Source organism: Carcharodon carcharias, chromosome 13 (assembly GCF_017639515.1).
Source record: "Carcharodon carcharias isolate sCarCar2 chromosome 13, sCarCar2.pri, whole genome shotgun sequence".
In the NCBI taxonomy this organism is placed as follows: Eukaryota; Metazoa; Chordata; class Chondrichthyes; order Lamniformes; family Lamnidae; genus Carcharodon; species Carcharodon carcharias.
Window position 1 is genome coordinate 10,562,052 of NC_054479.1, and position 25,624 is coordinate 10,587,675.

Genomic DNA, 25,624 nt, shown 5'->3' on the forward strand with positions numbered 1-25,624 from the left:
CCTTTCCCAGCTGCATTTTTGGATGCAGAGGAAATAATTCAGGAGTCAGTAGTAGTTTGAGTGCAGGAAGATGATGTGCTTTCAAACTTATTAAGTGAATGAAGAATACATGTTAGGGCAGATACCGCTGGGGTAGTTGGCATCATCCATCAGGCAGCTCTCCATTGTGAAACTCAATCAAGTGAAATGTGCTGAGAAAGTTGGACTGGCAAGTCCGACTCTGCTGGTGGGGAAAAATATCATCGATCACTTCATCCAACTTTGGTGTTAATTCAGATATCATAAGGGGCTGTTGACATGACTTTAGGAAGAATAAGTTGGGCTCCCAAGACTTTTGGAATTCATTGTGACAGAAGCTAGGAACATATGAAATAGGGACCGAAGTAGGCCATTCGGCCCCTCAAGCTTGCTCCACCATTCAATAAGATCATGGCTGATCTGCCTGTGTTTTGAATTCCATATTCCCATTTATCCTCGAGAACCTTAGATTCTTGGTAGGCAAGGGAATCAATCTACCTCTACTATAAAAATACTCAATGATCCCCCCACCCCGCCAGCTTCTGAAGCAGAGCTCCAAAGTTGCACAACCCTCTGAGAGAAAAGATTTCTCCTCATCCCTGTCCTAAAAGGGTGATCCCTAATTTAAAAAAAAGTGCCCCCTACTTCTAGACTCACCCCCAAGAGGAAACATCTTTTTCTTATCAATCTTGTCAAGGCCGTTCAGGATCTTGTCTACTTCAATCAAATCACCCCTTGCTCTTCTAAACTCCAGTGGAAACAAGCTCAGTCTGTTCAGCCTTTCCTCATAAGAGAACCCGCTCATTCCAGGTATCAAATCTAGTAAACCTCCTTTGAACCGTCTCCAACGCACTTACATCCTCCCTTAAATAAGGAGACCAAAACTGCACAGTATTCAAGATATGGCCTCGCGAATGGCCTTTATAACTGAAGCATAACGTACTTACTTTTATGTTCATTTCTTCTCGTAATAAAGAATAATATTCCATTAGCCTTCATAATTACTTGCTGTACCTGCATACTAACCTGTAATGACCTCATCTGGAACATCTAGATCCCTCTGCACCTTGGAATTATTGGGGAAGGATGAATACAAATACTTTTCAAAAGGAATTTCTTTGGGTTACAGATGCGAAACTCACAAATCTTTGTGGAATTAATGACAAATTAAGTTGCGTTGAAAATGAGCTTGAAAACAGAAAGTAGCAGATGCTGCATGAATAAAACTTTTGATCTAATGGCTTGGGTTGATATTCAGTGACTAATTAAGTCCTTTGTGACTGTCGAATCTATTCTGGATGCTGGTTCAGATGATTGAGTTGGCCTGGTTGACTTACCTACCTTTTTTTTGATTGTTGGGTAGCAACCTGTGTTGCCTTCTAGCTGTAAGACCAGTAGCAGAGACCTTCAGCATGGGAGAATTGTTGGGTGGGTCTATACCATAACCTTACAAGTATCCATTCTGTAGCTGCTGAGCATGAATATTTAGTTGCAATATTAGTTGTTTCCTTGCTGTAGAATTCCCTAATATTAAACTGTGAGTCATTTCTTAATATAGCTGCACAAAGATCCATTTGAAAGAAATGGATGTAAGTCTTGAGCACATGATCTCGGTTGACACTTCACTGCAGTACCAAGGGGCTGGCAAAGGTGCAATCTTTCAGATTAAACAAAGGCCCATCTGCCCATCCAGATGGTTGCAGGACACTGTTTTGAATTCAAGAAAAGAAGTTCCCTTGGTGTCCTAAGGAACATTTATCCCTCAAACTACATCATTAAATTAGACTATCTGATTATTTAGTTAATTGCTGTTGGTGAGGCTGCAGTTGAGGCTCCTAGTTTGCAAGATATATAAATGTAAGCTTTCTTTCAAATGGATTTAGAGTCCTTATGCATTACAGTGGTGAGACCATTGTCATCCACATATTATAAATGGTTACAGGTCTCTCATAGTAATTTCAAGACTTTTAGCTGTGAGCTGCTTGAGCTTATTTTGTGGATTAGGCCATTGTCAGAATCCCCTTAGCCATTATATTTTGACCTGTAATCACTCCTGGGTGTTCATTGTTTCATATTTCTCCCTTAATGCTCCTCAGCATTGGTCTGTAATGAAAGCAAAGTACTGGGTTCAGACAATTTACTACATTTCTTTCCCTTACTTATCTTTGGCAGGATTCTCCCCTTCTGTCCTGAAGGAGCAGGTCTGCAGGTGCAGTCCCACACTGGGAGGCCCCTCGTACCTTGCCCAATTATCCAGTTTTTAATGGTGATTGTTAGCAGGCTGTTTGGTTGTGGAGTGCATCTGAGCAGAGCTGGAACCTGCCCACCTGAAGCCCACTTACCCACACTTTCCAGCAAGGGTCACTGGCTAGCAGCCTTAGCTGATTTTGCCCTTCTCTCACTCAGCTGTCTTACCCCAAGTGCTACTGCAACTGTGAAGGACAAACTTGACTCACTGCGAAGCAAAGTTTTGAGCATATACAGCTGGCAGCATTGCCCACTGGCACCAGCAGAGGTGCCTTTCCACTCCTCATCTTTAACTGCCTGACTTGGCCAAATTAAATTGGTGAAATTATCATCCCATCAGCTCCAACGGCAGCCTGTGATGGAAGAAAGAAGTTAAACACTCCACATTAGCTAAATAATGCATTGTCGCTGATATTTATTATACAGGCAGTGTCTGTAGTTTCTAGTGAAATCTGCTGTAATGTCTGATAACGTGTTAACTTGTCCCTTGGCTCAGCATACAGGAAGAGTGTGAGTTTAGAAAACCCCAGTTACTTGTTGGGTCCTAAACTCTACAGCCTATAATCCAAATACAGATTGCATTACAACTGTAGGAAGTTCTATCACATCCGTGCCTAGATAAGGCCTGGCATTTTATTATTGTTGTTCACTGATAGCATCAGTACTGCGGCATGGGGGTGGGAGGGTGGGTGTGTACATGTTAGGGGATAGGGGAGGAAGAAATGAACAATGAAGCAGGATCTAGTATGGTGAGTAGAAAGGGAGAAAAAACACATGCTGTCATGAGAGGAGACTGAGAGGTGGTTCAGTGCTGACAGCTTCAGTCAGTCGTCTGAAAGGAAGTGCAGAGTAAGCAGATGCCAATTCTATACAAAATATTCTCAAATGCATTCAAATATGATGGGAGAGCAGATGCTGGCTGTGTACAAGAGGGGAAAATACCATTTTTACTAGTTATAATCATGTTGATCAGTTTAATGTACTTTAGCTTGAATTTGGCTGTCTTTGACCTTTTTATATTATTGCTATTGCAGTGCAATCTGCGTTTAATTATTCATGATTATCTCATGAAGCTAATCATTACAAATGCAATCAGTGTCACGAATACTTTAATCTCTGAAGATGAACCATTTTCTAGGACTTAGGACATTCTGGGAGAATTTGTGTTTTAAAAGACACTGTCTTTGAAAGGGATACTGCAGGAATCTGATTGTTATTCCTGGAAAAAGCATCCTTTTACAAGAAAGGGTAATCAAGCAGTTGGAAAAGAAAACGGTAAACCTCTTGACCATGGTGAACCGTGTACAAAGGGAATCACATGGTTTTTATGGCCCTGAGAAAAAACCATGCCTGGAAGACTGTTTTAAAGCTGGGTTTTGGTTTTGCTTTGAGAAGAGAAGGACTACCTGCTTGAGAAGGAAGACAGCAGCCTTTTGCAGTCCAGAGCCAGAAGTTAATATAAACTGCTCCTGAGATGTTCTACATGCTGGAATAGAGTACCCCCGAGTATTCCTTGAGTCTGCCTGAACAGCAGTGCCAGAGTCATTGATTGTTTCACGGATCAGCACTGAGAGACCAATTCTATAACTCAGACACCATTTCAAGAACTACACCGTCAATCCTTTGCCTTTGAACCATTGACTTTTTTAGCCTTTGGCTGAACTCCTCCATTTCTATTTTACTTCCATTGTTTTGTGTGTATGAGAGAGATTTAGGGTATTTCTAAAGAGTAATTAGTATAATTTCATAATCCATGTGTGTTGATAAGCTTTGCCTTTCTATTCGACAAGACTGGTTTTATAATCTTGTTGTTTATTGAAAGAAGCCTGTTTAGTCTCTTTTATTCTGGGTACCAGCGGAGAAGGTAAACAATTAGTTACATTGGTGAGTAAATTCAACTTTTAAACTAGTGGTATGACCTGTGGAGTAGTGGGGCTAGATCACCTGAACACTCCTCCCATCACAGTCATAACACCAGGAAGCAGTTAAACAATTAACCGTCAAGTGCAAATTTATTTTTTGATTTTGTTTTAAGAGATACTGTAGATTGCAAACATTGGTGGTGCTGTACATTTTTCTTACCATGGTATTTACAGGATACTGCACTGACTGCATAATTATTTATCTAGCTGATCATGCGATTGTTTTATAATATGATTATCTTTCTAATCTCCTTTAGCCATACAAACCTCAGAGATCTCTGTGTTCCTCAATTCTGGCCTCTTGTGCATCCTCAATTTTCTTTCCTCCATGATTGGCAGCAACGTTTTTGGTTTCCTGGGCTCTAAGGTTTGGAGTACCCTCCCTAAACCTCTCTGTCTCTCTTTTTTAAAACCTTAAGACCTACCTCTGACCAAGCTTTTTGCCATCTGACCTAAAATTTCCTTCTGTGGCTTGGTTTCAAATTATATTGCAATGTGTTCTATCATGCGTCTTGGAGTTTTACTCCATTAAAGAGACTATATAAATGCAGGTTGTCGATATCTTGTGGTTGGAACTTATGTATATTTCCCCACTTGGCGTGCCTTACTGTTTGTTCCTATGTTAGGTCAATGGGTGGTGTAGTGTAGCACTATTTTTAACTAACATTTGACTTTGGGATATGGGAGCACTGGCAAAGCTGTTATTTATTGCCTGTCCCGCTGTGGAATATCAACCTGACGATAATGTAACAGCACACAAGTAGGCCATTCATCCTACCAAGTCTATGCCATTGTTTTTCTCCACAAGCCATCCAGTCTAATTCCACTCCGATGTTTAAACCATATAACCTTTAATTTTGCTTTTCAAGCAATTGACTAATTTTTTTCTAGCCTCACCTTATAATTACTATGTTCAGCTCAGAACAGAGACAATGATTACTATGTCAGAATTTTATCCTCCTGTTACAACATGAATCAGACTTTCAGGGAAAAAATACACTCCCAACGATTAAGTTCCTGGCATGGCAGGGTGCATACACTCGTCCCAACTCTGCCTTTTTCTTCCTTTTCTGTTTATTCTAAGACCTGTTGGACTGTGAAATATGCCCAGGTTTTGGAGATGTAATCCATTGGCCCAGTTTCTGTAAATCTGTAATGTAAACTGCACAGTTTTGGCAGGTTTTGTAGTTTGGGCATGTGACTTGTGTACTAACACAGTCCATCCGCTTAAAAGTCACAGGCAGCTTCTGGACAAATTCAACCAGTATACTGGGTTTTACAGTGGTGACGTTTTGAGAGTTGTACACAGTACTGGATCCTCAGTGCCACAGGACAACAACTGCCACTTATTCAGTGTCTTTAACATGGTAAAACGCCCAAGGTTGTTCACAGGAGTGATCATCAAAGATTTTGATACAGAGACACAGGAGGTATTGGGACAGTGATCAAAGGTTTGGTCAAAGAGATTTTTAGGAAATATCTTAAAGGAGAGAGAGTTTTAGGGAGGAAATACCAGAGCTGAAGGCAGCCAGTGGTGGAGGGATTAATATCAGATGCACAAAAGGCTTGAACTGGAGGAGCAAAGAGATCTCAGAGAGTTTGTAGAGCTTGGAGGATGTTAAAGAGAGAGGGCAGGATGAGGCTGTGAAAGAATTTGAAAGCAAGGATGAGAATTTCAAAAACAAGGCATTGCTGGACTTGGAGTCACTGTAGGTCAGTGAGAACAGTAGGATGCAAGTATTTGTCTGCAGCTGAAAAACAGAATTACCTGGAAAAACTCAGCAGGTCTGGCAGCATCAGCGGAGAAGAAAAGAGTTGACGTTTCGACTCGAAACGTCAACTCTTTTCTTCTCCGCCGATGCTGCCAGACCTGCTGAGTTTTTCCAGGTAATTCTGTTTTTGTTTTGGATTTCCAGCGTCCGCAGTTTTTTGTTTTTGTCTGCAGCTGCCTGTACATTGAGATGCCCAGGCCAGACTTGTTGAAGATGCCAAGCATATGCCTGGCTGTTCTTGTGTGCCTCCTGGTGAATGATTTCAGAGCAGCTTTGGTGGAGGCAGAGGATGAAACATGAGCAACAATGGCTAGGAGGAGGGAAATTCATTTAGAATTCTTTTAATTGGGTCCCAGTGACACCCCATCTCTTCCACTGGGAACATTGTAAGGATGAGGAATGGATCAGTCATATCTGTATTGGTTTCAGGGTTGAACTGCAAAGTGATGCTCACGATAGAAAAAATGATCATTGGTGCAAGATACTAGCGAGATGCTTTTCTGGTCTCTTTCGCTTCCCTGATTCCCTTTACTCCACCATTGGCAGCTGTGCCTTCAACTGGCTAGGCTCTACACCCTGGAATTCCCTCCTTAAACCTCACAGCCTCTCTATCTCTATCTTTTAAGGCTGACCCTGAATCCAACCTCGTTGACCAAGCTTTTGGTCACCTGTCCTCACATCTCTTTGTCGCTCAGTGTCAAATTTTATCTGATAACACCCCTGTGGAACTTGTTGAAATGCATTGCTACAGTTAAGGTATTATGTAAATGCACGTTATTATTGCTGCTGTTGTGGGGTCAAACCCCAGTATCTCTCTGCCTCCACAGGGAGGCGAGGTCAGAGGATTGAAATGGATCTAATGCCTTAAAAATCCAGGTTTATCTGTCTTGTATTTACACAATAGTTACCTACCCAAACATGAGCAGTAAGCTCTTGGACAAATTTCATGTCCAGGTAGCTCAGTGGCAAATGCGGTTCCACAGAGATCAACCTCTGACAAGATCTCTCTCACCAGCTGCCAGTGACTATTGGGAGGAAGACTGTGTAGGTGCTGTATCTTTGTGGCACTGCTACGTTAATGTCTGTCGTGCTTGATTACTGTCTCCGGATCACTATCTAGTGCCATTGAAGCAAGACGAAGGCTGACAATTATCCAACAAATGTCCCTTTGCTGTCAAACCTGGCAGTCCTACATAGTTGAAGACTTGCTTTCATGCAGATGCGCTATTTTGAAACATTAACACAGATTTGGTATGTCTGTCCGGCAATGGTATACCTGAGTCAAAGTCAATGGGTGAACAGCTTGGATGAAAGTAGACTGACTTGGTGATGGTTTTCTGTCACATCATAGACCAAGGCTGACACGAGAACAGTACTAGAAGTTTTAGAAATACTTGACTTTTTAAAAGAAATTGCATGTCTTGTCCATCTTTTATATGCAAAAGAGAAAACATTTAATGGCCCCTGTTCTAATTTGCAAACCCAGCTACTTAAAATCTAAGGTAATACACAGACAAGTGTGACCACTTGTAAACTTCAGGTTCCAAGTCAATTACTGTCTTTTCTTTCTCTGTTTTTAAGATTATCTTGCACCCATAACAATACATGACACCTGAAACTGATTGACACACGCGGGGCCACAAGACTTTCTCATACATGTATTGTAAATACTGCAATTACACGCTGTCCTTTGCTGATTACGTATTTACCTTCCCAATTGCTTCCAGGTCGAGCACCTGAAACGGGAGGCCTGTGTCTAGACAAAGCTGGGGTCCAGATTAATCCAGAAACGGGCAAGGTCATTGTCGGTGCCAATGAAGAAACTTCTGCTTCTCACATCTATGCGATTGGAGATATAGCAGAGGTAGGACATGATCCAGCAATTGCTTTCTACAAAATATAATCTTCAGGATTAATTTATCATAGTTTGCATGAAATGTAATGGACTAGAAGAGGCAAAATTGGTTGCAGGATTTGTATTCTTTTGTTGCACTGTAATTTAATTGGGTTTTGACGTTGAGTGCTGCAGCACTTGTAGTTGCTTATCACAGTTCAGGCTGACAAATGTTGAAATTTCAGCATCTTAAATTTAGTCTATAAATTGTTCAATAGCTGACATTTTTGTGACTTCACAATCCTGAGGCTGTTCCTTCTACACTGGTACACCCTATCTCAGACACCCAAAGCAAAAAGCTGCAGGTACTTTACTTTAAGTTTTGCAATCACCATAGAAGTGCCTTTTTCTATCTCAGAGGAAGATGCAGTCAACTTTGACCATGTTAAAGACAGAAATGGCAGCTTAGAATGGGTTAAATAGCTAAAATGAGGCTAACTATACATGACTAAGAATTGCAAGGCATGCCTACCAATCATTTGAACTGTGCGATCTTGTGCATTGTCTCCTATGATTTATAGTAATGACATAAATGAGCAATCAGTGACAAAATGGAACACTGGTAAATAGTTTTCATTCAAGAGAGGTTTTGTTCATTTTATCTTTGTTTAACAGGGCCGACCAGAACTCACGCCCACAGCTATCAAAGCTGGGAAGTTGTTGGCACATCGACTGTTTGGCAAATCAACTGAACTGATGGACTATGACAATGTGAGTAAACCTTATGGGTAAATTCTATAGCAGTCAGCTTAAAAAGAATTGACTCACAGTCAACCTATTGAAGAAAGGCTTTCATTTTAAAGGCCTATGTATAATAGGATATTTATAAGATGCAATTGTGATTAGCTTTGCAATTTAACAGAAAGTCAGCGAGTCTCTATAACTGGCACTGCTTCTTTTTTGGCTAATGAGATATGTGCTCTATTGTGAGTTGTTCCTCACTTCCTGAGGCTGGAATTAACCGATATCAGGGACCAGGCCAACTGGCACACACTCGTTTGGAAAGAAAAAGAAAGACTTGTATTTGTATAGTGCCTTTCACAATGTATCAGTGCCCCAAAGTGCTTTATAGCTAATAAAGCACTTTTGAAGTGCAGTCACTATTGTCCTGTAGGAAATGCGGCAACCGATTTGCACATAAACAGCACTGAGGTTAAATAACCAGATAAGCTGTTTTTGTGGGTTGAGGGATAACTATTGGCCAACTGAGAGAGGTCCCCTGCTCTTCTTTGAAATAGTGCCATGGGATCTTTTAGGTCCACCTGAGTGAATGACCCAATGGTTTGGGGTGATGAGGTTGGAATGATGGCTTTTACCTAGTAACTTACTGCTTATATCCAGTTGAAATGCTTACCTTATATATTTAGGTCGCTACAACAGTTTTCACACCATTGGAGTATGGCTGTGTAGGCTTATCTGAGGAAGAGGCAGTACAGCGCCATGGTGAGGACAACATCGAGGTAAGAAGTATAGGAAGTATAAGAAATAAGAACTATAGTATAGCCCTCTTACTCATTGAATTGTCCTTTTTGAGTTTCGTGAGCCTGCAGATTTGGAAAGATATGTTCCTGCAGCTGTGGCCTCACCAGACAAGATCAGTTAGTAACCAGAACTTGAGGAATGTAAATTAGTGAGAACATTTGGTTCAACTTTATATGTGGCCCAAGAGGCTTCAGGGTTTGCACCTAAAGTGACTCTCAAGGACAGAAAACTTGGACACTGCAATACAAAGTCAGGACATTTGATATCGTAGGCTTATTCAACAACAACTTATATTTATACAGCACCTTTAACAGAATAAAATATTCCAAGGCACTTCACAGGAGTATTATAAAAGAATAATATGACACCAAGCCACTTAAGGAGGTATTAGGTCAGATGACCTAAACTTTGGTCAGAGAGAGTTTTCAAAGAGTGTCTTCATAATCCAGCCTTATTCTTAGTTCTTGATTGATGCATTTAAGGGGAAGCTAGCTAAACACTTAGATGGGAAAGGAATAGAAAATTCTGCAATTAGGGTTTGATGAACAGGTGTGGGAGGGGGTTCATGTGGAGCATAAACACGTATGGATGAGTTGGGCTGAATGGGCAATTTTGGTGCTGTACATTCTACTGAATTCAAATTAACTGATAATCTGGTTTCCAATTTTTCTGTATTATTTATGTTGTTTGCTTCAATTTCTTGAATAATTTAAGTTTTTAAGCACAATAAATAATTTATAATTTCCAGGAGCAGACTGCATGATAACTGCAGAGTCACTTTAATTGAACTGCATTGATAAGCATTTAGTTGCTCCCTTGTTAGTTCAGTGAGTTTGTTCAGTGACGCAGTTTCAGAATCGTTCCTCAATCTGTGATTTAGATTACCTCAGCCGGGATGCTGGCTGGGATCTGTGATTGGCCTCTGCATGACTCTGCTATGGAGCCAGAAGTTGCACCAAGTCCTGATTGCCATCTGGTGGCCTCTGCTGGAACTGAACTTGTATGAATGCTGGGAGAGAACAGGATGGAACTTGGATGTGATGCCTCTGCAGTTGAGTAGTCATCTGCATTCCTGTCAAGGCTCCCACATATAGATTGACAACTTAAATGAGGCACCAGAGAATATCCAGTGCTTGTACAACCATATTCTAGCAGCTCCTTTGCTGGGAAAATTAAGGAGCAAAAAACTCCAGTTTGAACATTTTTTTTCTATGGAGATCCACTGATTCAGATTAAAAGTTCTACAGATGGAATCTGATGCCAAATTGTCTGAGCCTTAACCTGTCCTCTGATGGTTTGCAGTGTCTAAGTGAATATAAGTCGTCAAATAGTTCACAGCATAAAAGGAGCGCATTCAGTCTCCCGTGCCTGTGCCAACTTTTTAAAGAGTTAACCAATTAGGTCCCACTGTCCTGCTCTTTCCCCATAACCCTGCTTTTTTTTTCCTTTCCAGCTATATCTCAAATTGCTTTTTGAAAGCTATTATTGAATCTGAATCCACCAATCTTTCAAGCGGAGTGCATTCCAGATCATAACCACTCGCTGTGTAGAAAACTCTTCAATATTACTGAAAAGAGAGACATGTTGCCAAAGCTTTTCATCTTGCACTAATCAGGACAAACACAAGCATGCCAAATTTCAAATGTTCTTAACAATTTATGATACAAGAGAAAAGGGCGTTGATTGGTTGGCACATTGACTCTGACTGGCCGAGGTGTTGTCATGGAGAAAGCAACTTCTCGCAAGCATAAGTGAGCCATGTTACAAGCTCAACTGCTTGTCTTAAGTTGGTTGTTGGTGCATCTATTAGTGCACTTGGGATTGTTCAGCAAGTGCTGCTCAATTGCAGAATCACGTCTAACAGATGTTTTGTTTTGGTTTTGAAAGCACAAGCTGGTTGACTATGGTCTGTACTCTGCCAATTACAAACAAGTTAAGGAACATGCTGTGTCAAATTACCCTTCTTTTCTTCCACTTCTTTTGCCAATAATCTTAACTCTATGTCCTCTAGTTACTGATTCTCCTGCCAGTGGAAATAGTTTCTGCCTGTCTATATAAAAAACACCCTCATAATTCTGAATACCTCTATTAAATCTCCCCTTCACCATTTCTGCGGTAGAGAGAACAGCCCCATCTTCTCAAGAAATCTTTGATCCCTGATACAATTCTAGTAAATCTCTTCTGAACTCTCTGACATCCTTCCTAAACTGTGGTGCAGAATTGGATGCCTTACTCCAGCTGAGGCCTAACCAGTAATTTGTAAAGGCTTACCATAGCTTCCTCGCTTTTGTACTCTAGTTGGGAAGGAAAGGAATTTAATTTTTCCCACTAAGTAGTAATGTCAGTTCTAAGAAATAGGATGCTTTCACTTTTGCACTAAGTGTAAACATTAAACATTTGCAAATGAGGTTTGCAACTGATTAAATGCAGGGCAAAATCTCACCCTCAGAGGAACACCTCCACAGTGCCAGCATAATATTTCCGTTTCATGTGCCAGACGTTTTTGTGGCTTCCCTGAGCGAGACTCTGGGCTACTGAAGAATTGTAGGCAGTTCAGTGCTTTGGACCTGAGCCAACTAGGAGCTGAGACTTTCCAAACACCACACCTAAAAAGGATTGCTTTTACGAAAGAGGACACTTTCATTTGGTCTAGAGTCAAATGTAGGTTCCAGAGGTTAAAAGACAGGAAAGCGCCTTCATATTCTGAAGATGTCCCAAAGCATTTTACAGCCAATAAGGTACTTACGGAGCACAGCCACTGTTGTTATGCAGGAGAAACGGAGCCAATTTACACACAGCAAGGTCCCATAAACAGCAATGTAATAATGACCAGACAGTCTGTTTTAGTGATGTTGGCTGAGGGATAATTCGTTACCACAGAAAGTTGTTGTGACCAAAACATTGTATGTTTTCAAGAAGGAGTTAGATATAGCTCTTGGGGTGAAAAGGATCAAAGGGTATGGGGAGAAAGCGGGAGCAGGCTATTGAGTTGGATGATCAGCCATGATCATAATGAATGGCGGAGCAGGCTCAAAGGGCGGAATAGCCTACTCCTGCTCCTAGTTTCTATGATAAGTATTGGTCAGGGCACTAGAGAGAACTCCCTTGCTCTTCTTTGAAATATAATCATCTGAGAGGAAATACAGGGTCTCATCCAAAAGACAGCACAAAAGACTGAATTGTGTGCTCAGATCTTTGGATTGGGACATGAAAACCCATCGCTTTCTGACTCAAGTGAGAGCGCTACTCACTGAACCATAACTGATATCTGTATGCTATAATAGAAGAGCAAAGTATAAGAAATTGAAACCTGTGTTTCAAAAATAGATGTGAGTTTGAACCCATTAACCCCAGCAGCTTTGTTGCTGTCAAAAGGCCCAAGTGTGATCATCTTCACCCAGGTCCCTCACGCAAAGGACTATAGGAAACTGTTACCTTGATATTCATAGGATCGTGCGCTTAAATGATTTTAACTGTAGAGAAAAGTACAACTTTAAAATAGACTCAATATAATATAAAACAGAAAATGTTGCAAAAATTGATAGAATGCAGTTTTTGTTTTTGAGTGTGCCTGTACAATAGGCACTTCCATGTAAGCACAGATATTATAAAGGAGTCAACTTGACATTTAATGAGAAAAGGATAAGAAATTCTAAACCAATGCAGGTATATAAAGCCTTGTCATACCTGGAATTCTGAGGATCTGTTGTGCCTGGTGGGTGGTGGTATTGGGGGCAATTGGTGAGGTGCCTCATAAGAGCTTTGTGGCCAGAATCAAAGTTTTTTTAATAAAAGAGCCAAAATATTTAGCTGGATAACTAGTAAGAAGCAAAGGTATCAAATGCAAGTAATACTTCTAAATTGATGGTTTTGGGAAAACATCTTCAGCAGTGACTTCAGCTGCACAATTTTCATATGTGACCTTCATGAAGGTGTCACCTCCCCTTTGGTGGCTATACCTTCAGCTGCCTCGGCCCTAAGCTCTGGAATTCCCTCCCTAAACCGCCCCATCTCTCTACCCCTCTCTCCTTCAAGATGCTCCTTAAAGCCCATCTCTTTGAACAAGTTTTTTGTTCACCTGTCTTAATATTTCTTTTTGTGGCTCAGTGTCCAGTGCTGTTTGGTAGTGCTCCTTTGAGGTGCCTTGGGACATTTTACTATGCTCCAGGCACAAGTTGCAAGTTGTTGTTATGGCTGCAGGTGATGCATTGTATAGAAAAGAAAGGTATTGGGGGAAAATGGGTAAAATTAAATGATCTAAAAAAAATCAACTTGGGGTAAATCACAACAGGAAATCAATATGATATAACGTCCTTAAACAGAAAGTCTAATGAAAAACAAGATGGTTATAATTTTAGACAACATTTAGCAAAAGATTCAGATGTAATAGTTGACTGACAATTGCATGTGTTGTTCCAGTGAACAGCATGTTCAAAACTGAAAAACAATTCAGTTGAAGAGCTCGAACAGGGTAGAATGACATCTTGCTGTACTGCTCTTTGCTCAGAGAGTGGTAAGCTTAAAGGAATTGTTGTAATATCACTCTTGGCTCCAGGCACCGATGCAGATACTGCGCACAAGAATCAGGGTAAATGTGAAGTATTGTACCCTATTTTTTTTGAACAATGCCCTTCTAAAAAAGACATGGAAGAAATGGAAAGGATTCAGAGCAAGGGAAACAAAGATTATTCCACGTTTTAAATCAGTGAGCTGTGAACATTTGCTTAGAGCACAATGAGTTGTTAAATGGAGGAATAAGAGAGCAGTGGGTAAAACTTCGGATGCTTTTCAGTGCCTTTTGTTGAAGGTTTTGTCTGAAGGCTTTAGGCTGTCTCAAAAGCCAGGCCTTGGACATGTTAATTTATTACATACCTGTGATTTTGTGAGCTGGAGGTGAGAGTCACAGCATGTGCAATGATTTTAATTTCCTAAGATGCGTTAGTACCACTCAATTATATAGTTGGCATATTCTAGCAGGTTCCACTCAAAAGCTTTTCAGAATAGAGGACAAGTTTTCAAACTTTTGCAGTTAATTTTCTATTTTCTTTTTAAACAAATTATGTTTTTTTTCTATAACAACTGTTGATGCTCGGAAAAATGCAGGTCACTGAATACACACCTTTCTTGAAACTGTTTAAGTCCAATAAACTTCAGTAAAATGTGTGAAATCCAGGCAAATCAGGTGTTTTCCTCATTTTAATTCAGTCAATTATTGAAAATAAATGTGTTGGATTTTCGAGCAAAACTGCCTCTAATTATCTCACGTGATCATCTATTATTTTGGCAGTTAGAAATTGCAAACAGTCCAATACCGGAAACGAGTTCAAATTTGAAAGCTATAATTACTGCCTGCACTCTGTTGATAGTAATTAGAATGTTTATGTTTTCTCACAGTTGAGAGACACAGTGGCAGACAGAGCAAGAAAAAAATCATAAAACACCAAATTCTATGTCTACAGAGATGTCTTGAAAAGTCACAAACCAGTGTTGCTACACATGGGATCCCTCAACCAATGCTTTCTATCCCAGGCCTTGCCCTTATCCTCACTGCTGACCACCAGGTATCTATCAGTGAGCCCAACCCTTAGTTAAATCCAACCTCAAGTTCCCTTCCACAGTGCTGCCAGTTTGTTGGTTCCCCTGAAGTGTAATGCCTGGTTAACAATCATTGATCATTTTCACAGAACGGAGGACAGGGTTATGAAATTGAATTTCTAATGTCCCTCTGATTACAATGTAACAAGTATATACAGACAATTGCCATTATGCATGTGGACACAGATTTGTAATGGAAATATATAAATAAGGACAGATTGTATGGTTTTAAAATGGTGACTGAATTACATATGCACTACACTTTGTCCCTGAATCCTTGCTTGTATTACCATGAGATATTGGTACAAAGCCCAAAGTCACTTCCTGTCAGCTTTTTATAATGGAAACTGCTGATGTAAACTTGTCATGTTATAACGGCACCCTCCCACTAGTAGAGGCCCTGCAACAATACCAATGGCAGGAGCATGAGCAACTTGTTACAGAATCACAGAATCTTTAGGGTGCAGAAGGAGGCCATTTGGCCCATCGAGTCTGCACTGGCTCTCTGAAAGAGCACTCTCCCTAGTCCCGCTCCCCTGACTTATTACCGTAGCCTTGCACGTTCTTTCTTTCCAGATAGCAATTCAATTCCCTTTTGAATACCTTGATCAAACCTGACTCCAACCACCCTCTGAGTGAAAAAGTTTTTCCTCATATCACTTTTACTCCTTTTGTCAATTATTTTGAATCTGTGCCCTTTAGTTCTTGATACTCTTTGAGTGGGAACAGTTTCTCAATATTTACTCCGTCCTGAGGATCTTGAATGCATCAATCAAGTTTCCTCTCAGCCTTCTTTTCTCCAAGGAAAACAGCCACAACCTCTCCAATCTATCCTCATATCTACATTTCTTTATTCCTGGAATTATTCTTGTGAATCTCCTCTGTACTCTCCAATGCCTTCACATCCTTCCTCAAGTATGGTGCCCATAACTGGAAGCAGTACTCCAGATGAGGTCTAACTGTTGTCTTATACAAGTTCACCATGACCTCCTTACTCTTATACTCCTTGCCCCTGTTAATAAAACCTGAGATACTTATGCTTTATTAACTGCTCTGTCAACATGCCCTGCCATCTTCAATGACATATACACCGAGGTCCCTCTGTTCCTGCAGTTCCTTTAAAGGCTCTCCCTTTAGTTTATACTGTGTCTCCATATCCTTCCTGCCAAAATGAATCACCTCACACTTCTCTGCATTGAACATCATCTGCCACTTGTCTGCCCAATCCACTAACGTGTTTAAGTCTGTTTGAAGTTCAAGACTATCATCATCACAGTTGACAATGTTTCCAATTTTTGTATCATCTGCAAATTTTGAAATCCTGAACACCACAGTCTAGTTCATTAATATATATCAGGAAGAGCAAGGGTCCCAACACTGACCCCAGGAAACTGCACTACAAACCTTCCTCCAATCTGAAAAACAACGGTTTACCACTACTCACTGTTTCCTGTCGCTCAGCCAATTTCTTATTGAAGTGCCTACTTTCCCTTTTACTCTGAGTTAGAATTTTGCTCACAGGTTTGTTGTGTGGCACTGTATCTAATGCCTTCTGAAAATCTACATACACCACATCAACAGCATTGCCCTTATCAACTTTGTCTGTTACCTCCTCAAAAAACTCCAAGTTCATTAAATATGGTTTTCCCTTAATGAATTCATGCTGGCTTCCTTTAATTATCCTCCACCTGTCTAAGTGACTTGATTTTAGTTTACATGGACAGATTCTGTTATAAATGTGAATGTAAGAATCTGTATTGGAATTATTGGAATAAACACTGTGAAATGACAACTATATTGCATCTGTACACCCTGATTCTCTCATGCTGATACCCTGAATACAACACTTGGGGGTCCTTAATTCTCATATACAGCATGTACTGCACCGGGGGAGATTATTATGTATGCATGGGGGAGTGTTATATATATATATATATATATATATATATTTATATATTATATACATATATACACACACACAAAATATTTACATTAATATATTTATAATGTACACATATACATGCATATGTGCTTATCGTGTATATGTTGACTTAGAAGTATAGTTTCATTGTCCCTATTATTATTTTGACTTCTTGCTTTGATTAGGTTTATCATGCATATTACAAACCACTGGAGTTTGCAGTAGCTGAACGAGATGCCACCCAGTGCTATATCAAGATGGTTTGCTTACGTGAAGGTGACCAGCGTATCCTTGGGCTTCATTTCATTGGACCAAATGCCGGAGAGGTCATTCAAGGATTTGCACTGGGAATAAAGTAAGATGATAAGAATTTGGGTTTTTATTTATGTTAAAAGTGGCTTTGTGATACACATATATACAATCTTTAATTAATTGGTGGACTACTTCCCTTATACTTCCAATAACTAAAAGCATATATCTGAATTTTGTCTGCCTAGTTTGTACATTTTTTATTTCTTTATGTTACTGCGGAATGCAATGCTGCTGTACTTTTATTGTACTGCACTGATGCTTTGAAATCAGCTAAGTTCAGCTTTAGTGCTTAAGTACTTGTATTTAGGATTATGCAAACCTCCAATATCATCTGATAAAGCAACATTTTACTATGATTTATCATTTATACAATACATTGCATTTCTGTGGTGCTGTCAAACAGGAGCCCCTATTCAAGATGAGAAAACTGGTGGACACAATCAGGTGGAGAAAAAGGAAAAACAGGGAGTGAAGAAATGTTGCAGATTTATTTTTTTAAATCAGGGAGGGAGGTGGCAATATGAGTAACATGGAAGCAAAAAAATTAGTGGCTGCAAGGGTTACCTCTAATAATGGAACAGAAACAGCATGAAGGAACGCTGTGTTGGGAGCTGGACTATGCATGGGAATGTGTAGTCAGAGCAGATCACCAAGGCAGAGTGGGGAAAACCATTGCCTGATTTGAAAGTGAACATGAGGTGCTTGAGATTAATTTTTGGGGCACAGAAAATACAAGGGATGGAAGAGGAATCTGTGTGGGTGAAGTTACGGGCTTTTTAGTGAGTGCGAGAGTTTGAAGGGTGGAGGCCTGGTCGGAGAGCCTGATGTGCTTTTCTGCTGGTATCTGTCCACATCCAGACCAGTTCATTTTTCCTCCCACCCACTTCTGTGAAGGGCATGCTGCTTTTTAAACTTCATCTGGGCCACATACTGCCTGCATTTGACTCATGCAGGCTCACGCTAATCCCTGGATATTTGAGTGTTCAGGAGATAGCCCATCACCTTCATTTTCTCCTCCCCTCTGCCCCATATCATGGGGCAGGCCTGAAGTCAAGGACTAAGCAAAGTGAAGACTCAAAGCTCTATATCCCACCATTCCCTGAAGTAATGCCTTTGATTTGTGCCCACTTTCTCTGCTCAATGAGCTTGTAAAGCTCATTCAGAGTTCTTCCTGCATACGAGCTTAAATCTGCACAGCATCGTATACAACAGCAGCACTCCAAAGAACATGACTTCATCTTCAAAAGAAGAGCTGCGATTACAATTAGTGCCATTCTAGCACCGCCTTATTGTACTTAGAAAATTACTAAGTTCCAAGAAACCACATTCATCTGCTTCCTCATGAGTCATTGGTAAATTATATGTTTGTGGTGCTCCCTGTAATGAGTAGTTTGCTGCTTCGTTAAAAAGCACAGTCTTGTTGGGAGGGATGAAGAACACAATGCTTCCTGTGCTAGACTTTGGCTGCTTTTATTTAAACTAGATCAAAATTTTGGCAATAATTTGATGCGTTTGTGAGTTCCAACCTTTCTATCATTTTCCATAATCTGCTTCCAGAGCTGTCTGCAAGCCTGTGTGCACTTCAATGGGTAAATGTAGAGAAGAAGAGACGATGTTTCCACTTATGATGAGTCAAAAACTAGAAATTGTAAATGTGAGATAGTCACCAATAAATCTAGTATAGAACTTGGGAGATTCTTTGCTGGAACTCACTATCACGGAGTAGTTGAGGCAAATAGAAGTTAAGGGGATGGTCGGTATGTACATAGGGAGAAAGAATTAAGACATGTTGATGGGGTGAGATGAAGTTAAATAGGAGGAGGCTTGTGTGGAGCATAAACACTGGCACAGACATAGAACAGAATCACCTGTTTCTTTGCTGTAAATTCTATGTCATTGTATGTTCATCTCTCTCAGCCCATCTGTCTGTTAGTAAATATCTATTTCATTCCGATTAAACTTGCATTTTTTTTCCAGATGCAATGCTACATACTCTCAGCTAGTATCCACAGTGGGCATCCATCCAACCTGTGCAGAAGACGTGAATAAGTTGAACATCACCAAGCGCTCGGGTCTGGATCCAACAGTCACAGCCTGCTGAGGTTAAATGTCATCCCTGAAGCAACTGGCACACCACAAAACTTTACAGCACTTGAGAAAAATGCACACTGGAGAAAAATCCATGTTTGAAACTGGTCATCTTAAATCGAAGCTATAGCTGGCTTTGGCTATTGACATTTCAAGACTTTACCAACTATTAAAGTTTGACCTAGTTTCATTCAATGACCTTTGCAAAAAAAAATAATGTTGAATTAAGTAAATGAATGGAAGTGACATTTTGTTTTTCAATTTCTTTTTATAGTAATGCAATCAAAATGATATTTTTTTTTGATGCAATCCTTAAGGGTCCATGCATGTGTCCTATTGTGAAAGTAGAACAATTCCTAAATCATCCAGCAGAGGGGGATGTCTGTTTATAAAGCTGGATGTGAGTAATATTGTCGCTTAATTATCCGGAATGGAAATCATTTGTAACTCAGTATTGCAAAACTGTGGGTTGCCAATTGTATTTGTTTTAGCTGTAAACTTGGGAGGGTGTGGGATTGCTTTAATGGAAACTGGCATGTACTTTAATTCTATACCATAGGCAAGAATGTTTTTCAGAAATTGTTGAATGTGCCTTTTTATCTTGTTCTGTGAAAGATTTCCAGTTCACGAGCCAGAGATTTTGGTGTGCTGTTCAGGGATAATTGGAGAAAAAGTAAAAGTGGTTTGACTATTGCTGTTAACTGGTATGCATTTTGCACGATAAATGTATATTATATGAACATAGTATAGTCAGACTACACATGTGCCAGTTAATGATGACTTGTTTGTAAACCCATATTATGGGATAGACTGGTCTGATGCTGATTGGCATTAGAAAGTATATATATATATATATATATATATATATATATATAGAAATTTAAATAAACTGATATTACAGTTTTGTCTCATATTTGTTATTTTGAACTGGTCAGTTGTGGGAAAAGTAAATCTGTCGTGTCTCATATTCCATTGTTGCACTTCTAGTAGAGAAACATAGAGTTTTACATCCTAAATTGAGGTCATTCATCCCATTGTACAAGTGCTGGTTCTCTGAGGGAAATCATAATGATACACCATCCATCTGAAATAGTTTTCAACCTTTTTCGAAGCTCATTTTGAGTGCAGCACAAGCCGTTTGTAAAATTACAGGTCACCGACCAAAGAAAAGTTGCACCCGTCATACAAGAGGAATAGCCCTCATAGCTGAGTGAGCTTTAATCTCCTACTTTCTGGCCATTGGATCAGCTGATCAGCGTAATGTGCGTTTCTGGCCATTGCTGGATTCATGAGTTACATATTAAAAGTCTTGGTTTTCTCCATTGACTCGTACTTGTTCTCTACAGATTTACTGTTGCTGTAAGCAAGCTCATGTCAAGCTCCTTGTCAACATCCAACAGCTATCTTGAGGAGACAGCTTTTTTTTAAATCAGTTTCATGAAGATTCTTGAGGGTAAACAGCGATGACTGGGAGTGAAAATTTCGTTCCATCTTTCATTGTCTTATAGATTTTCAATGAAAATTTCAAAACGCACAAAATATAATGCATTCAACACCATTTTTAAAAAGAAATTTTAGTTTAAGACAACTGCTTGGATTTTGCGGTAGGAATAGCAGTGAGGCTAACAGCATTTACCATTATAAGGGAGTAAATTGGACAATAACTTCTCATCTCTATGCATGCACAACTGAAGTAGAAATCAAGAAGTTGCTGAGTTTCCCTGCTCCCTCATAAGCTTCACTAGACCAGGGAATACTAGGAAACATTGGTATTTACCCACTAAACACACCAGCACCCAGAGCTAGTCCATGTCAAGCGTAAGTGAATATTAAGTGTGAGAAGCTTAATTACTGCCAAACAAACCTCTATGGCACTGAAAATTAATATTTACCAAACATGGAGTCTCATTCCTTCAGATTATATTGTTGGAAGTTTTAAAATATATTCTTCTGTATCAGCAGGTACGCTGTTCTGCAGCAACCTGGGAAAGTGCCATGCCAGCTGTGCCTAAGCAGCTGCCCCTTTAAGATGCATATATGCATGGTAATCATAAAAGAATCCTTCAGTGCAATAAATAGACTGCGCATGGAGAAGGGAGATTAGAGGGAGCATTTTTAAGGATCCCCAGTGAGGAGCTTGCATTAGTGTTATGGGCCACTTCTTGTGCTGTCATTTTTATGGCCTCCTCCTAGCACCATTGCCACTATGTTGTAACTGACCATTCAATTTCAAACTTACTGCTGGTTAGCTATGAGCACAAGTTTCTGAGGCTTAAAGAGGCAGAGCGAAAATTGGATTCATCACTTGCGTCTGACACGGCTCAAGGTCTTTTATAAACCAAATAGTGCCTTGTAGTTGGTTCTCACAGGAAGGGAGAAGGAGAACTGTAATTTACAGTGCTAACACATTTATATTATTAGACAATGCAGCCCTTGTGAAGAATTTACAGTGCCCTTGTCAAAAAAGGCAGTGTAGGAGAGTCGGTTTTAACAAGCTGCATGTGAAATACAACCTGACTGCTGATTAAATCTGAGTAGAGCTCTCTAAACAGTTGAGTTATATAAGTCTAAATGTTCTTCCTCTGTGTGACTGCCATAATCCAAACAAAGTCAAAGACAATGTTCCTTGTTTATGATGAAGGAAAATGGTATCACTAATTAAGTCACATTCCTCAGAAAAGTTTTATTTCAGACTTTTTGCACTAATTGTTGTGATTTCTGTGTGAGTAGTTTCCCTTTAAAGCCATGTAGTTTCCTGCATCCTTCCATTGCCTCTGTCAGGAACAAGGACAGGTATAGTCCTTATTAACTTAGTAACTTCCATCACTATCCTTAGACAGTCAGCTGGCAACAAGTAGGTTTGCCAGGGCAGATTTTTAAAGAGACACTCCATTATTGTAGAATGTGGCTGTGGTCTTGGCCAAGATCAATAGAAACAAGCCTAAAGAGAGTTGGCAAGTTTCACCAGCACCAGAGATCACAATTCAAACCCATTTATAAATTCAGTGCTGTACTGCTAAAGTTTTCGTATTGCCCAAACAACTGTTTTGGATTAAGTTTCTGTTCTCTTGTTCTGGATTCCCCCACCAGAGGAAATAGTTCCTCTGTATCCACCTTATCAGATCCCTTAATCATTTTATATATCTTTGATTAGATACCCCTCCAACTTATGAACTTTGGACTTTGGTTCTTTCGTTTTTAGATTTTATTGCTGAAAAAAAGAGACATGCTGTCAGGACAAAGTGCAGGATTACCAACAGTAAAGAGACAACAATTTATACTGCATGTGAAGAGAGTGCTGATTGGTTGGCAAGTGGTGACCATGGAGAATACAGCAGGGGACAGTTAACTGCCAAGCTTTTGTTAAAATTCAAACCAGGCTGGTCAACTCTGGTCAAGGCATTGTCAAGGGAAATTAACCAGGGAATGGCTGTCCCTTAAGCTTTTTTAGTTGAAAAAGGCGAATCTATATTTCACCATCTTGCAGCAGACCACGCCACCTATGTATATGCACAGTAGTCTATATTTTTAAATTTGGTAGCTTTATTTATTTTCCCCTCTTTCTGTTAATTTTCCCTATTTGCCTTCTCTTCTTGTTCCCCCTTCTTGCTGCATCAGATGAGTACGCTAGCCCCCAAGGAATATTCTGGTATAAACTTGAGTGTTATGATGTGGCAGATGATGTGTGCCAGGCAGATCCAATCCACAAGGGAAACTTGATCACGTGGTCACAACCGTTTTGCAATTATATTTTATTTTAAGATGCGTGCCTTGAACTCAGAAGTAATAAGACTACCATGACTTCAGAGGTTTTTAGAAAAATAAATTTCTAGAAAAAAGATTTCAAGCACATACATAGGTCTCCAAATCACTTCTATAATAACTCCTAAAACCCTTAATTATTCTGGCTTCCAGTTATACCCCCATTAAGGCAACAGTAAAAACAAGCAGATTTAAACAGATCCAGGCAAAGCCACACACTACCCTGAACAGTCAAATTCAAAAGTGAGTTTTCTCAGCTTCGGTTCCTGTAGACAGCAACTTGAAGCACAGAGGCTGGAGACTTTTCACACTTGTGTTAGATTTTAGAATGCCTTCTCCTCTTGCACATAGCCTCATCTCCTTTATACATGTTTCTCCCTTTTGAATGTAAATTCCATTGTTCCCATAGGCTTTTGCAACTTTACTTTTCTCATAATATAAATCTTTCATCGTATTAATTTTATCAGTAACCTTTGGGAAAAATAAACACACTGTTTGGCTTAGCTACTTCTGGCTAAGTGTAACAATTTACCATCTCTTTGAAATTCAAACTAACCTAATTTATCTAAAAATGCAAATCTTCTTTACACCTCACATTCTAAAATTTCAGTCTTGTTTACATATTTAGCCTTTCAAACCTAGTTTCTTTTTGATGACTCAAAAACCTCCCGGCCAGCTGCCTCCAATTTAATTAAATCCCCCACCCCACCCCACAAACACACACAAACTATCCAACCCCACTATTAACCCACTTTTGCATTAAATCACAATAATAATATGTGAATTATAGTTTCATGACATTGGGCAATACCAAGTTAACAAATGTCACTGAATGATGAACTCTGCAGAACATTTGTGATGCACTGATGTCAACCTCTTAAATTGGGTATAAAGTTGCTGCTGAGATTATGTTTAAATATTATATATAGTCAATGGAAGTAAAGAAAATCTTTGAGCAAACAAGCAATTGATGCATTTGTTTCATAAAGAGACTGTGAAATATCCCATTGTCACTCAATTGTGAAAAGGGTCAATTACCATCCCCCATTCAAAGTTGGTGAAAGTTTAAATCCATCATTTCTCTTGATGCACCTATTTACTGCTTTGTAAATTAGCTGGTAAGGGTTTAAATGCATCATGTGCCTCTATATTTGGCCCACTAGGATTTTGACTTTGTGCAGAATTGCTTCTTTTTACAGTTTGATTTGCTTCTTTTTACAGTTTGATTAGTTCAGTTTTACACACATCCTCAGAATACTTTGCTTTTTGTTCCACCCATTAGGCATTTATATATCTATTTATGTATATATATATAAAATATCCCCTGAAACTTTCATCATTGAAGCATAACCAAGAACAAATTTGACAACCCTTTTAAGTAGCAAGGGAGTTGCCAGCTTAATATTGTAATGACATTAGCATGATGAAAACATGGTTAATTCTTCAGAAGCAAATTGCCGTATATCAGCGAAAGCTGAACCGTGGCAAGCTCGTCAACACCTCCCTTCAGACTGAGCTAATGGTACATTTCTCTGACCTCCCACAGATTGTCTATAGCTGTTCACTGTGTCACTCCTCACATCTTCTCAGTCCGTTTACTATCCTCCCCATTCCCATGACCAGAATACCAAGGGTCCTATAGCAGAAAGCTCCAAGCCTTTCATTAGTGCCTTCCTTTGATATGCTACTTCCCACAATGTCTTGCTTTAACTGTGCAAACCAACAAAAACATTCATTCCTCCCACGTTGCTTACTTTCTACATGTGTGGAGTTCTTGTTGCCTCATACTTTACAATAACAAGTCCTTATCTCAACGGCACTTGATCTAATAAAGGCCAATTGTGCCTGTTTGTCAGAATTATTGTAGATCAAAAGTTAACTGATACTGTCAATAAAGCTTTTGAAAGAAATTCTGAAACTAGTTTCCCCTATTTAAATAATACAGTATAATATTTACCTTAAGAAACACAATTTAAATATTACTTCAATTCAGCTACAACATTGACATTACATTTGTGTTAGGAGTTCCATTTATTGTAACTGACAGAAAAGATTTTGACAATGTGCACAGTGGACAGGAGCCTGCACATTACTTAACCTGAAAATACAATCAGAAGAAAAATTGAGCCTTGAGCACTGGCAGTGATGTTATTAATTAGTCATCACAGAAAGTCAATTACATACTGAAATTTACATCAAAATTTGCAGAGACTGAATTGTTCTAAATGTTTGCTGAAGTCTATTTCTCAATTCAAAATTAAGCCCCTAAGCAAATCAACAATAAAGGAAGAATGCTACACAAAGGATAGCTTCTTAAGCCTGCAGCACTGGGCCAGAATTTGAAAACCCAAATGCAAACACATGGGTGTGCGCCACATGAATATACCAAACATGCACACGTGTAATGTCTGAGAATTTGATGATTGAATGAAGCCTCAATGGTGTTCAATTGAAGATGTTCTCTATGGGTGTGTTCAAATGAACCCTGTTCATAAGCCATTTGAAAGATTATGTTTCTTTTTTCCAAAGCCAATGAGCTTTATCGATGCCGTGACACATTTACCTGAGTCAAATGGTTGTTGGTTCATTGTCCCACTCTGGAGACTTCACA

At 39.6% G+C, this 25,624-nt stretch overlaps 1 protein-coding gene across 1 annotated transcript in view; it reads left to right on the plus strand.

Moving 5' to 3' along the window:
• Window positions 1-20,152, plus strand: part of txnrd2.2 (thioredoxin reductase 2, tandem duplicate 2) — a 101,304-nt gene extending 81,152 nt beyond the window's left edge. Inside the window, exons 12-16 of the mRNA XM_041203186.1 lie at window positions 7,687-7,823; window positions 8,469-8,564; window positions 9,221-9,313; window positions 17,037-17,206; window positions 19,141-20,152. Coding sequence (XP_041059120.1) covers window positions 7,687-7,823; window positions 8,469-8,564; window positions 9,221-9,313; window positions 17,037-17,206; window positions 19,141-19,264 — 620 coding nt within the window. The 3' untranslated portion in view covers window positions 19,265-20,152. The remainder of the gene's footprint in view (window positions 1-7,686; window positions 7,824-8,468; window positions 8,565-9,220; window positions 9,314-17,036; window positions 17,207-19,140) is intronic.
• The last annotated feature ends 5,472 nt before the right edge of the window (window positions 20,153-25,624 follow it).